Source organism: Mustela nivalis (genome assembly GCF_964662115.1).
Source record: "Mustela nivalis genome assembly, chromosome: 1".
NCBI classification, from domain to species: domain Eukaryota; kingdom Metazoa; phylum Chordata; class Mammalia; order Carnivora; family Mustelidae; genus Mustela; species Mustela nivalis.
The window spans coordinates 119,686,696-119,699,232 of record NC_139020.1 but is presented as its reverse complement, the minus strand read 5'-3'; the positions used below and the strand labels follow the sequence as shown (position 1 = coordinate 119,699,232).

The 12,537-nt window shown below is 36.9% G+C and overlaps 1 protein-coding gene across 7 annotated transcripts in view; it reads right to left on the bottom strand.

Annotated features, from left to right (window-relative positions):
* Positions 1–12,537, bottom strand: part of GOLGB1 (golgin B1) — a 108,793-nt gene that overhangs the window by 67,588 nt on the left and 28,668 nt on the right. For 4 of the 7 annotated variants that reach the window (XR_014311300.1, XM_082729146.1, XM_082729149.1 and 1 more), the window contains exons 5-8: positions 7,706–7,834; positions 4,748–4,873; positions 2,433–2,555; positions 1,245–1,358 (exon numbers count right to left, since the gene is read on the bottom strand). Coding sequence is in view for 4 of the 7 variants with exons in the window: in XM_082729146.1 (XP_082585272.1) it covers positions 1,245–1,358; positions 2,433–2,555; positions 4,748–4,873; positions 7,706–7,834 (492 nt within the window). In the remaining 3 variants the exon portion in view is untranslated. The remainder of the gene's footprint in view (positions 1–1,244; positions 1,359–2,432; positions 2,556–4,747; positions 4,874–7,705; positions 7,835–12,537) is intronic. The other 3 variants (XM_082729148.1, XM_082729150.1, XM_082729147.1) reach the window with 1 other exon arrangement.

Genomic DNA, 12,537 nt, shown 5'->3' with positions numbered 1-12,537 from the left:
AAATAACACTACAGACAAACGGCTGATACACAAGATCTATAAAGAACTCCTCAAACTCAGCACACACAAAACAGATAACCATGTCAAAAAATGGACAGAAGACATGAACAGACACTTCTCCAAAGAAGACATACAAAGGGCACATGAAAAAATGTCATCATTAGCAATCAGGGAGATTCAAATCAAAACCACATTGAGATACCACCTGACACCAGTTAGAATGGACAAAATTAACAAGATGGTAAACAACAAGTGTTGGAGAGGATGTGGAGAAAGGGGAACCCTCTTACACTGTTGGTGGGAATGCAAGTTGGTGCAGCCACTTTTGAAAACAGTGTGGAGATTCCTTAAGAAATTAAAAATACAACTACCCTATGACCCTGCAATTGCACTACTAGGTATTTACCCCAGAGATTCAGATGTAGTGAAAAGAATGGCCATATGCACCCTAGTGTTCATAGCAGCAATGTCCACACTAGCCATCAGAGAGATTCAAATCAAAAGTGCAGCCACTTTGTCTGTCAAATAAATAAATAAAATCTTTTTAAAAAATGAAAAATAGAGCTTCCCTATGACCCTACAGTTGCATTACTGGGTATTTACCTGAAAGATACAGATGTAGTAAAAGGAAGGGCCATCTGTACCCCAATGTTCATAACAACAATGGCCACAGTTGCCAAACCGTGGAAAGAACCAAGATGCCCTTCAATGGACAAATGGAAAAAGAAGATGTGGTCCATATATACAATGGAGTATTATGCCTCTATCAGAAAGGATGAATACTCAATTTTTGTATCAACATGCACGAGACTGGAAGAGATTAAGCTGAGTGAAATAAATCAAGCAGAGAGGGTCAAATATCATATAGTTTCACTTACTCGTGGAGTATAAGGAATAACACAGAGGACACTGAGAGATGGAGAGAAGTGAGTTGGGGGAAGCAGGAGTGGGAGACAAACAATGAGAGACTGTGGACTCTAAGAAACAAACTGAGGGTTTTGGAGGGCGGTGGGGTGGGGGGATGGGTGAGCCTGGTGGTGGGTATTAAGGAGGGCACGTATTGCATGGAGCACTGGGCGTGATGCATAAACAATTAATTTTGTAACACTGAAAAAAAAAAAAAAAGATTCTCTCTCTTCCCCTCTGCCCTTTCCCAACCCCCCAAAATAAATAAATAAATAAATAACAAGGTGAAAATGAATACTCCACTCCCAAGGCAGGCAGTAAAGATCACAAGGTAGTACCTGGTTTTTCTGTTCAGCAGTAGTCAGCTCCTGTTGCAGCAAGCCCACGACCTGATCACGGCCCAATAAAGCTTCTTCATGCTCTTCAAGCTTCCTCTGCAGCACCTTTAATTTCTGAGAAGGAAATGTCTTAGATACAGTGTGCTACACCAATGAGCACCGTTATCTGTTTACCTATCAAAAGATTGTGTAGATTTGTGTATTTAAGAGGTCTGAATGTTGAGGATGGCAGATTAAAGAGTGGGACACCAGCATGCCATGCTCCCCAACCAGCAGCAAAAAAAAGAATCTCCAAAAATGACTTCTCCAGTAGAGTGACAATAGCTAAACTGAGAAACAAGCAAGCCCCTGAATTAGGGAGTCTTTTTAACTATTCAAGAAAATGATACAACCACTTTTAAAACTATATAGAGTCAATGGCCTACACCTCAGTAACATAAGTGCATGTATATCTCACTCACCAACATAAGCATTCTATGCAGGCAAGAACCTTCTCTTCTAGCTTTCATGCATAGGACATGCACTCGATAAACATTTGTTGGATAAATAAATCAATAATACATGTACACATTAATATTCCAGTTCAAAAAGTGTATTCTGAAGGATTACTTAGAATATGGAAGAAGTTTTCACTCAAAAACAATTAAATGGATCAACCATGAAAACCACTAGAGCACTTCTGGTTACCACACTACACTACACACACATAAAAATAAATACCTTGGAGTTAGTAGATGATAAAAACAATGAAGCCAATTTCCAAAGTATACTCAATTATTTTTTTAAGAATAATCCATTTAATAAAAGACTTCATGTTTCAAAATCACTACTTTTCATTTAATTTTTTGAAAGTTTAAAACTAGCTTCATTGATTTGAAGCTTTGGATCAGGTGTTTAATGAAGCTACAATTGGCAAACTGAAGAGAAACTGATTTCTGACTACCACATACATTTGCCAATTAAAGCCAGCTTTTGAGTACCAACAACCTGGTTAGAGGCATAAAAGGCAAGGTAAGGACAAGAAAAAATAAATATTAATATGCAACAGACGACAAGATCACCAAAAAGAAGCCAATTAAGGAGCATACTAAGACCAAGTGGAGAGCGGTATGTAAGGGTAGAAGGTGGCTGTGATCATTTTAAATGTTAACCAAATGACAGTCATTCTACTAAGTTTTAGCAACACACCTGTTGCATCTCTGTTTCCACATCTGCCTGGGTTACTAACTGAAGAAGCTCATCTTCATGAAGACGAACTTGTGTTTCAAAGCGGGCATCTTTCTCTCGGACCACCTGCTGCATGGAACTCAACTAAAGACACACACCAAAGAAACTATACATGTTACACTCCCCGAATATTGCACAAAGAAAACTCACACCCTATTCTTCCAAGACGAACACTAAGAACTGATAGGCAATAGATTTTAATCCAGTTTTTAATGTCAAGGATGAGAATGCTGGAAGAGAAATAGGTATGCCTGACAGTAACTTCCCAATGTAAGAGAAATCCTATTATCAAACTCAGAAATCAGCCCAAATATAAATTCTGATTAAACATTATATTTGCATGGTTATTAGAAATGCTTAAATATACAAGAGGTATATTTTTCAAAAGTTCTGCAGAGATTAGAATATTAAAACTACAAAGTGAAATTAGATTTCTGTGAAGTCCTAGGCATGTTAATAGCACACACATTCAGTGAAATTGTCATGTCCTGTAAGGCAAACTTCAAGCTAAAAGATCTTTTATTCAAAATTCTCTACAACTGGAATAAATCCCCTTTGATCGTGGTGAATGATTTTTCTTAATGTATTGCTGGATTCGTTTTGGTAGTATTTTACTGAGAATTTCTGCATCCATATTCATCAAGAATGTTAGCTAGTCTTCAAAGTATTGCTTCTACCAAAGAACTTCATGTATTTCCAAATCCACACCACCTCCCCAGACAGCTATTTTCAGCTGTCATTACTTGCTAGTTTCTAGATCATCCTCACTTGTAACTGGCTCTTAACAGAATAAAATGGAAGTAAGTTGACTGTGAGCTATTTAGTACCAGTGTTTTAGTTTAGTTTTGTTTTGAGGATGTGGATGTCTGTAGATGAATGCCTGCTTATTTACTTCCTTAAGATCTGTAATTGAGCATGCTGACCTGATCTTAACTTGCCCATTTTGTATTGGTCCTTCAACTACTGCTAATTTCTCAATTTGTGACATCTTGAATGGCTCTCCTTCTAGGTAGGAAAAAAAATCTTCATAATTTTTTTGATTCTCTGAATTCAGACATTACTATGAATTTGGAATCCTGTGTTGCAAATGTACAGGCACTGGTGTCCCTCATTAGCCAAATGCATCTCTCACATCCTTCCCTATAAATGTACCATATTCGTTTTTCTCTCTGTGATTTTGCTCAGACCATTTCCCACAAAATGGAATATGTTCAACCATCTTATTGAGATTATTATCTATCCATCACAGTTTTGCCTAAATCCTAAGTTTTCCATGTACCTTCCTTGGTTGTCACACTCATGGTAACCTCTTTGACCTCTTAAAATACTTTACATTTGTGTTGATGCTTATTATTCACTTACTCTGAATGGCTTACATTATGATGGACCTGTTAATGTATTTATATTCTTGGCTTTCCATGTTTTAAGCTGCTCGTAAAAATCACATTTTGTATTTCTCTATCATACATTGTATATAGTTCTTGTACATAAAAAGGATACAATAAAAGCTAATAGATAAAAGTAAGGATTTCAAGATATACTATTTAACTGTATACACAGCAGCAGGCCATCCATGGACAGAAAACATCATTAATACCATAAGTTACCAAAAAATGAAAAACACTCAATGGAAAAGACTAACTATCATGCAAAGATACTTCACAGAGAAAAATGTTTCACAAGTCAAAAACTTTCTCAAAGGAAAAATGCAGAGGTGGGTGATCACAGTGGAAATTTAGAAAAACAGACAGAAGGAGTTGAGAATGCCAGTTCAAACTGTCTGATCCTGGTATCAGAAATAAATATGAGGAATATTACATATTAGTGCCATATAACACTGAATCACATAACCTATACCACTTTCTCATGATATGCCCACTTAAGTAATCTTCTGATTATAATTTAACCTCCTATTAAGGTTTTACTATAGGGAAAGAATGGACGTAATCATTTGTATTTCTTTTGGTTTATCTACCAGTCTCTTTCAAACAATGTGAATCCATTCTCAAGAGACTGAATTTCTGTGTGCTATTAAAACCAACTTTCAGGCTTATATAACTACGAAACAGCCATAAAACAGGCTATGGCAAATTCATCAAGGTAAATGACACTTCTAATTTCTTCTACTATTATACGCTTCTAATTTCTACTACAACATTCTAGCTACTATACTTTTATATACTGAGGTTTTAAAAAATGACTGTCTGAATTGGCTTGTCACCATTAGACTTTCATGATTCTTTATTCTAATGCTCATGAGGTACCTTCCAACCTACCTGAGCCGCTTGCTCTGCCTGCGTCTGACTGAGCTGGGCTTTCAGAGAGCTAATGAGTTCCTCCTTCTCTTGGAGCTGTTGTTTCATCATTAAAAATTCTTCCATCTCTGTTGAACTCTTATCAAACTGGAGACACAGAAGGAAAAAAGTATGTATTAAAACAAAAGAATTAGCACTCCTAATTCTTTGACCTCCCTTTCTCAACCGCCCAAAATACCTACCAATATCCTTCTAATTTGCACTTAATACAAAAAAGAACTGCATGTGCTGGGGTTTTTTAAAAGTAATTATCAGAATTATTTGTCAGAGGAAAACAAAAGCAACAGCAGCTCTTTTTCAACTTATCTGAATCCTCACATAGAAACAGTACAACTGGGGCGCCTGGGTGGCTCAGTGGGTTAAGCCGCTGCCTTCGGCTCAGGTCATGATCTCAGGGTCCTGGGATCGAGTCCCGCATCGGGCTCTCTGCTCGGCAGGGAGCCTGTTTCACTCTCTATCTGTCTCTCTCTCTGCCTGCCTCTCCATCTACTTGTGATTTCTCTCTGTCAAATAAATAAAAAAAATCTTTAAAAAAAAAAAAAAAAGAAACGGTACAACTAAATAGTAAAACCAAAAACCCGCGGACAATATTTATAATAAAATTCAGATGGCTGTCCCCCAAACCCCAAAATACAAGCAGGTCGAGTAAACCACCAAAAGGCACAAGACCTGCATGGCATTAGCATCTATGCAAGAGGGAGCAGGCAGCAAAAGAGCAACATTACTGGCCGGGAGAACAGGAAAACCCCGAAATAGCCAACAAGTTCTTACTGGAAAGCACAGTTGGCCAATCTTAGAACAGCAGCTTAAACTGGCAGGGCTCCCCCATTCTCCAATACTGGGTAATTGCAAGGGGTCCAAGTAAGCAGGACTAAAAGGCTAGAGCAACTTAGGTCCTCTGAATTCTCAAAACTGCCTCATCAGGGCTCTCTTCTAAGACATGGACCAGAAATAAGAAGAAACTTCCAGAAGTGAAATAAAAATTATGCAGAATAGAGATAACAGAAACAGAAGAAAAAGGTCTGTACACATGCTGTATAATTCATTATCAAACCTCCAGAAGGCTTGAAATATGACTAATGCAAATGAGGAGTTTAATTATTAATATTATTTAATTTTAGTTAATTAAACTGTAAATTATTTTCCCATTAAATATAACTATATTTCACCTTATTGCATAATGTATAGTACTCTTAAATTGTTATACAAGTAACAAGTGTGCATGCTCTTCCTAGTATTACAAGAAACACATTGCCTAACTAGTGTCAGTGGATTCATTCAGTTTGAAAGATTTTTTCCTACACACTCATGTATCATTGTAATGTATTTATTTGGATGCTTCATGCAGACAGCATGAGTCACAGTGGATACTTATGCAGATCTTAAGAAAAATGATGTTTCAGCCCTCGGTTCAGTTATTAGAAAGCTTTTACATATGTCTGGAACAACTTAAGTGTATTAATCTATTTTTTCAACCAGACATTTTCTGAAATCTAAACAGAGAAGTATTATTTCCAATGAGAATTTATTAATCCAAATTGAGATACAATGTAAAAATACACACCAAATTTCAGACAGTGCAAAAAATAATAAATAAAATAACACAAAAATAATCATTTTATTAATCTCAAAATATATTTTGAATATATTGGACACATGAAATACATTGTTAAAATTATTTTTACCTGTTTCTGCTATAAAATTTTAAATTCTACCTGTGGCTTACGTTATATTACTATTGCACAATGTTGGTATAGGCCAAAGTGAAGGAGAGGAGAAAGAAAACCAGGAAATACAGCTGCCAAATATTTGGACACAATACAAAAAGAACAACAAAAGAAAGAGGTTTGTTAAGTAAAGAAAAGCTTTCCTGAACCAAGGCTACTTCCAGAAGTTTAGAAAAATTAATTGCCCACAAAAGTAAGGAATATAAAAGGGTCAAGGTCAAATTTCATACAAAGTTACTATAAAAAAAAAAAGCTAAGTGCAAAATAATATACAGATAATAACAGACCAGAGGCATGTTCAAAAAACAAATTAAAACTGTACTCTATCTCAAAATGTATTTAAAAATTTAAGAAAATTGTACAAGACACAGAAAAACAGCATAATCAGAATCAGAAAAATCAGAAATGAGGTGACTGAAATTAGGAAAAATTTGATATATATATGAAAAAATTTTCAGAAAAAGAAGTTTAAGCAAGAAGGAACACAAAAGTAAATAAACACAAAATAGAAAGCCTAAGGTGAAGGACAAATAAAGAAGAAACTTTAAAATGACGAAAGAAATAAAAAGGAATTGAGAGTAATTAACAAATACTAAAGATAATCAAAGAAGGAAACACAGGTAATATAAGTCCCTAGATAAGAAAACAGACCAAATACCACAAATATATAATTTTTAAAATTAATATATAATGTATTATTAGCCCAGGGGTACAGGTCTGTGAATCATCAGGCTTACACATTTCACAGCACTCACCATAGCACATACCCTCCTCAATGTCCATAACCCAGCCACCCTCTCCCTACCCACCTTCCCCAAACCCCCACAACCCTCAGTTTATTTTGTGAGATTAAGAATCTCTTATGGTTTCTCTCCCTCCTGATCCCATCTTGTTTCATTTTTTCTTTCCCTAACAAAAAATTCTTCTGAAATAAAAATATGTGAAACCATGTATTAAAGCGCATACTGGATCTTCACAAACCTCAACCAAGAATGGCAAACACTCAATTACTAGACTTAGGTAGGAAGGAAAGGAAGTCGATCAGAGAAGGAAAGGGAAGAAGAAAGTAAATTGATACATACATAGGTAAATATCCACTGGCCATCTAGAAAAATGTATGTGTCATAGAATAATCCACTGGGTTTTAGCGATTCATCAACTTAATGACTAAGAGGTGACTTAACACCCCTACCTGTGTAGTTTGCTCTGCCTGTGCCTGGGAAAGTTGGACTTGCAAACAGCTAATTAGTTCCTCCTTCTCCTGGAGTTTATGTTTTATCTTTTCTACTTCTGTCTCTTCTTCCGTAGAACTCTTATCATGCTGAAAATGAAGGAGATAAAGTGATTTATTTAAAAGAACTATAGGGGCGCCTGGGTGGTTCAGTGGGTTAAAGCCTCTGCCTTCGGCTCAGATCATGATCTCGGGGTCCTGGGATCGAGCCCTGCATCGGGCTTCTCTACTCAGCAGAGACCCTGCTTCCCTTCCTCTCTCTCTGCCTGCCTCTCTGCCTACTTGTGATCTCTGTCTGTCAGATGAATAAAAAAAAACCTTTAATAAATAAATAAATATAAATAAATAAAAGAACTATAATTAATACATATTCAATCTTTTGCTCTAACTTGCCCCATAACCATTTGATTAGTTTTATAAATGGGAGCAAGAAATAACACCTGACCTAACAACCAGGAAGGAATCTTAAGAGTCTTCCCATTTTAGTATGGCCAAGTAGCTCCTCTTAGATTCATCCTCCCTCAGATAACAGCTATCAACTCTGGACATGATAGAAAAATAGCTACTTGAAAATTCAAGAGGACAACCAAAATCTAGAAGATACTGGAAGGCAGTCAATACTTGGAAGAAATGACATCAAGTTTCCCTTTTTTATGGTTTTTAGTCTAAGAACTAAACCAGTCAGCACCACACAGGACTAAAACTTAATAGAAAACTTAGTCCCACTGCCTTGAAGAACCAGAGGACAGAATTCAGGAAAGCACAGGTGCCATTAAGTGAGGAGCAAAACATCATACAAGACTTATTAAGAGGAAATCCAAATCTTTCAAGTCTACTGTTTTCCTCAAAAGCTCTTCCTCAGACTGAACCAGACTCTCCCTCCCTACTAAATTTACCACACTCAAATCAATCAATTCTGCTTCTTACAACTACACAAAATAATTTTATACTTTCTCCTACATAACTGTTGGTCAAGCATCTTAGGATTGCCCTAATTTCTTCAACTATACTTTTCAGAGAGTGTGTAGCTCTATAATGGATATACAAGAGTGTAAAGCTGCTATGACTGAAACATAGAAATCATTTGATTCGGCCATCTTACTTAACAAAGGGAAGAAATGAAGCTCTAAGTGTTGATTTGTTTAAGGTCCCAGGCCAAAAAAAAAAAAAAGCAGAGTATAAAATAGATAATTTAAGAGGAGGAGGGAAGATGATAGAAGAGTAGAGGACCGTCATTTCATCTGGTCCCTTAACTTCAGCTAGATAGCTATCAAATCATTCTGAACACCTATGAATTCAATCTGAGATCTAAGAAAAGAATGGCTGCAATTCTACAAATAGAAAATCTACCACTTTTTGCGAGGTAGGAGGAGAAGAGAAATGAATGAGTACATACCAGAAGATAAACTGATGGGGAGGGAGTCTCAGGAAGCCAACTACCAGAAAGTGATATAGCAGCAGAGTACAAAATCGCAACTTTTAGAAGTGTGCTCCAGTGAGGGACATCCTGCAGGTAATATGCTCAGATGGCAAAGTGTGACACAATCCTAGATGGGACAGTATGGTCTCAGGATCCTGGTCTCACAGAATGAACGGGCTTTTGTGGGTGCAACAGAGTTCCCAAGCACTGGAGCAGGGAAGCTGACTACAATTAGCAAGCCCCAGAGTGGTCTCTCAGCTTGGTGTTTCCATAAACTGGAACCATGCCACTGTGGATCAACCACTCTCCCAGCAGGGGTGCAGCAAGCAGCAAAACCATTGTGAGACCCTGCTTCTTCCCCAGGGAGAAGCAGGACAGGTACAGCCATGATGAGGCAACCGCTCCCTGAGCAGGGGCCCAGAAAAGCAGCCAGCCAGGTCTAACCAGCACCCTCTTCCCTGGGAGGATTTGTGCAGGGGTGTACCACAAGAATCTGTAGTTTGGTGCACACAATAGGGATTGACTGCTTTTCCATGAGGTTGTGCTGAAGAGTGGGGCCCTGATCTTTAGCTCCAGGGCTGGAGATTAGGGTGCCACCATTTTTTTTTTTTTCACCCTCTAAAGCAGCACAAAGAACCTGAAGGGAACAAAAGCCACACTAAAGCAACCCTAAGCAGCTTACACTGAAACCAGCCCCGTGACAAGGGGCAGTGCAACTGCCCAAGCAAAGACACCTGAGAATCAGTACAAAAGGTCCTTCCCCCAGTGGACCAGGAGGAACACTAGGTTAAAACCAAGTTTATGGATCACACAAAACTGAAAAACTCCTGCACTAGGGGAAAACAGTATATAGAACTCAAGGGTTTTCTTCTCACAATTCTTTAGCCTTTCAGTTTAAAATTTTCCTTTTCTTTTGTTTTTTCCCTTACAACTCGCTTATTTTACCAACTCTCTTTAAATCTTTTTTTTATTTTCATTTTACATTTACATTTTATGGATTTATTCTTCATTTTTTATCTCCTTTCACTACATTCAATTTTATTTCAATATATATATGTTTTTCTTTATTTGCAATTTTGGGATAAAGTTTCTTCTAACAAAGAGTTCAAAATATACTCAGGACCAAGTGTATCAGCCTGTTCTGTCTACCTGTTTGATTATAATCTTTTTTCCCTTTTTATTTATTTTTTCTTTTTTGGTTTCTAATCTCTTCTGATATGCTTAGTGTATATTTTGCTGGGGTCATCATTGATATTTCTATTTTTTATTACTTTATTGTTCTCTTGTTCACCTATTCTTCTCTGTATAAAAAGATCAGAAGGAAAAACTGTGAGAAAAAAAAGAACAAGGGGCAGTAATCACTGCCAGAGGCTTTATAAATATGGATATTGGTAAGATGTTGGCAACAGAATTCAGAACAATGATTATAAAGATACCAGCTGGGCTTGAAAAAAGCATAGAAGACACTAGAGAATCCCTTTCTGGAGAAATAAAAGAACTAAGATCTAATCAGGTTGAAATAAAAAACAGAATTGATGAGATACAATCAACAATGGAAGCTCTTACTGCCAGGATAAATGAGGCAGAAGAGAGAATAAGTGATATAGAAGATAAAATTATGGAGAATAAAGAAACCAAGCAAAAGTGAGAAAAAACAGTTACTGGACCATGAAGGGAGGATTTGAAAGATCAGAAATATCATAAAGCAAAACAGTATTAGAATTATTGGGATTCTAGAGGAAGAAGGGAGAGCAAGAGGGGCAGAAGGGATACTGGAGCAAATTAGAGCAGCAAACGTCCCTAAACGGGGGAAAGAAATAGGCATCCAAGTCCAGGAGACACAGAGAACCCCCCTCAAAATCAGTAAAAATAGGTCAACACCCCAACATATAATAGTGAAACTTGTAAATCTCAGACACAGAGAGAAAATCCTGAAAGCAGCTAGGGGACAAGAGATCTATAACCTACAAGGGTAGAAACATCAGACTGGCAGAAGACCTATCCACAGAAACCTGGAAGGCCAGAAAGAACTGCCATGATATATTCAGGGTGCTAAATGGGAAAAATATGCAGCCAAGAATACTCTCCAGGGCTAGGATGTCATTCAAAATAGAAGGAAATATAAAAAGCTTCCAGGACAAACAGAAACTAAAAGAATTTGTGATCACCAAACCAGCCCTATATGAAATATTACAAGGGATACTTTAAGCAAAGACAGAACCCAAAAGTAACACAGACCAGAAAGGAACAGAGACAATATGGAGAAACAGTGATTTTAAAGGTAATACAATGGCACTAAATTCGTATCCTTCAACAGTTACTCTGAATGTAAATGTAAATAGTCCAATCAAAAGACACAGGGTATCAAGCTGGATAAAAAAGCAAGACCTATCCATATGCTATCTACAAGAGACTCATTTTAGACCCAAAGACACCTCCAGATTTAAAGTGAGGGGGTAGAAAACCATTTATCATGCTAATGGACATCAAAAGAAAGCTGGAGTAGCAATCCTTATATCCAACTAGATTTTAAACCAAAGACTATAATAAGAGATGAAGGACACTCTTCATAATTAAGGGACTATCCAACTAGAAGACCTAACAATGGTAAATATTTATGCCCCTAACATGAGAGTAGCCAATTAAATGAGCCAATTAATAACAAAACTGAAGAAACAAATCGACAATAATATAGTAATAGGAAGGGACTTTAACAACCCCCTCACTGAAATGGACAAATCATTTAAGCAGAGGAAGGAAATAGGACTTTGATGACCACTGGACCAGATAGACTTCACAGATATATTCAGAGCATTTCATCCTAAAGCAGCAGAACGCACATTCTTCTCAAGTGTACATGGAACATTCTCCAGAATAGATCACACACTGGGTCACAAATCAGATCTCAACGAGTACCAAAAGACTGGGATTATACTCTGTATATTTTCAGACCACAATGCTTTGAAACTGGAACTCAATCACAACAACAACTCTGGAAAGAACTCTAATACATGGAGGCTAATGAGCATCCTACCAAAGAATGAATGGATCAACCAGGAAATTAAGAATTTTTAAAAATTCATGGAAACAATTGAAAATGAAAACAACTATTCAAAACATTTGGGATGCAGCAAATGCAATCCTAAGAGGGAAGTATACAGCAATACAAGCATTTCTCAAGAAACAAGAAAGTCTCAAATACACAACCTAACCTTACACCTAAAGAAGCTGGAGAAAAAACACCAATTAAAGCCTAAACCCAGCAGGAGAAGAGAACTAATAAAGATTAGATAAGAAATCAATGAAATACAAACTAGAAGAAGAGCAGAACAGATCAATGAAACCAGGAGCTGGTTCTTTTTGAAAAAATTAG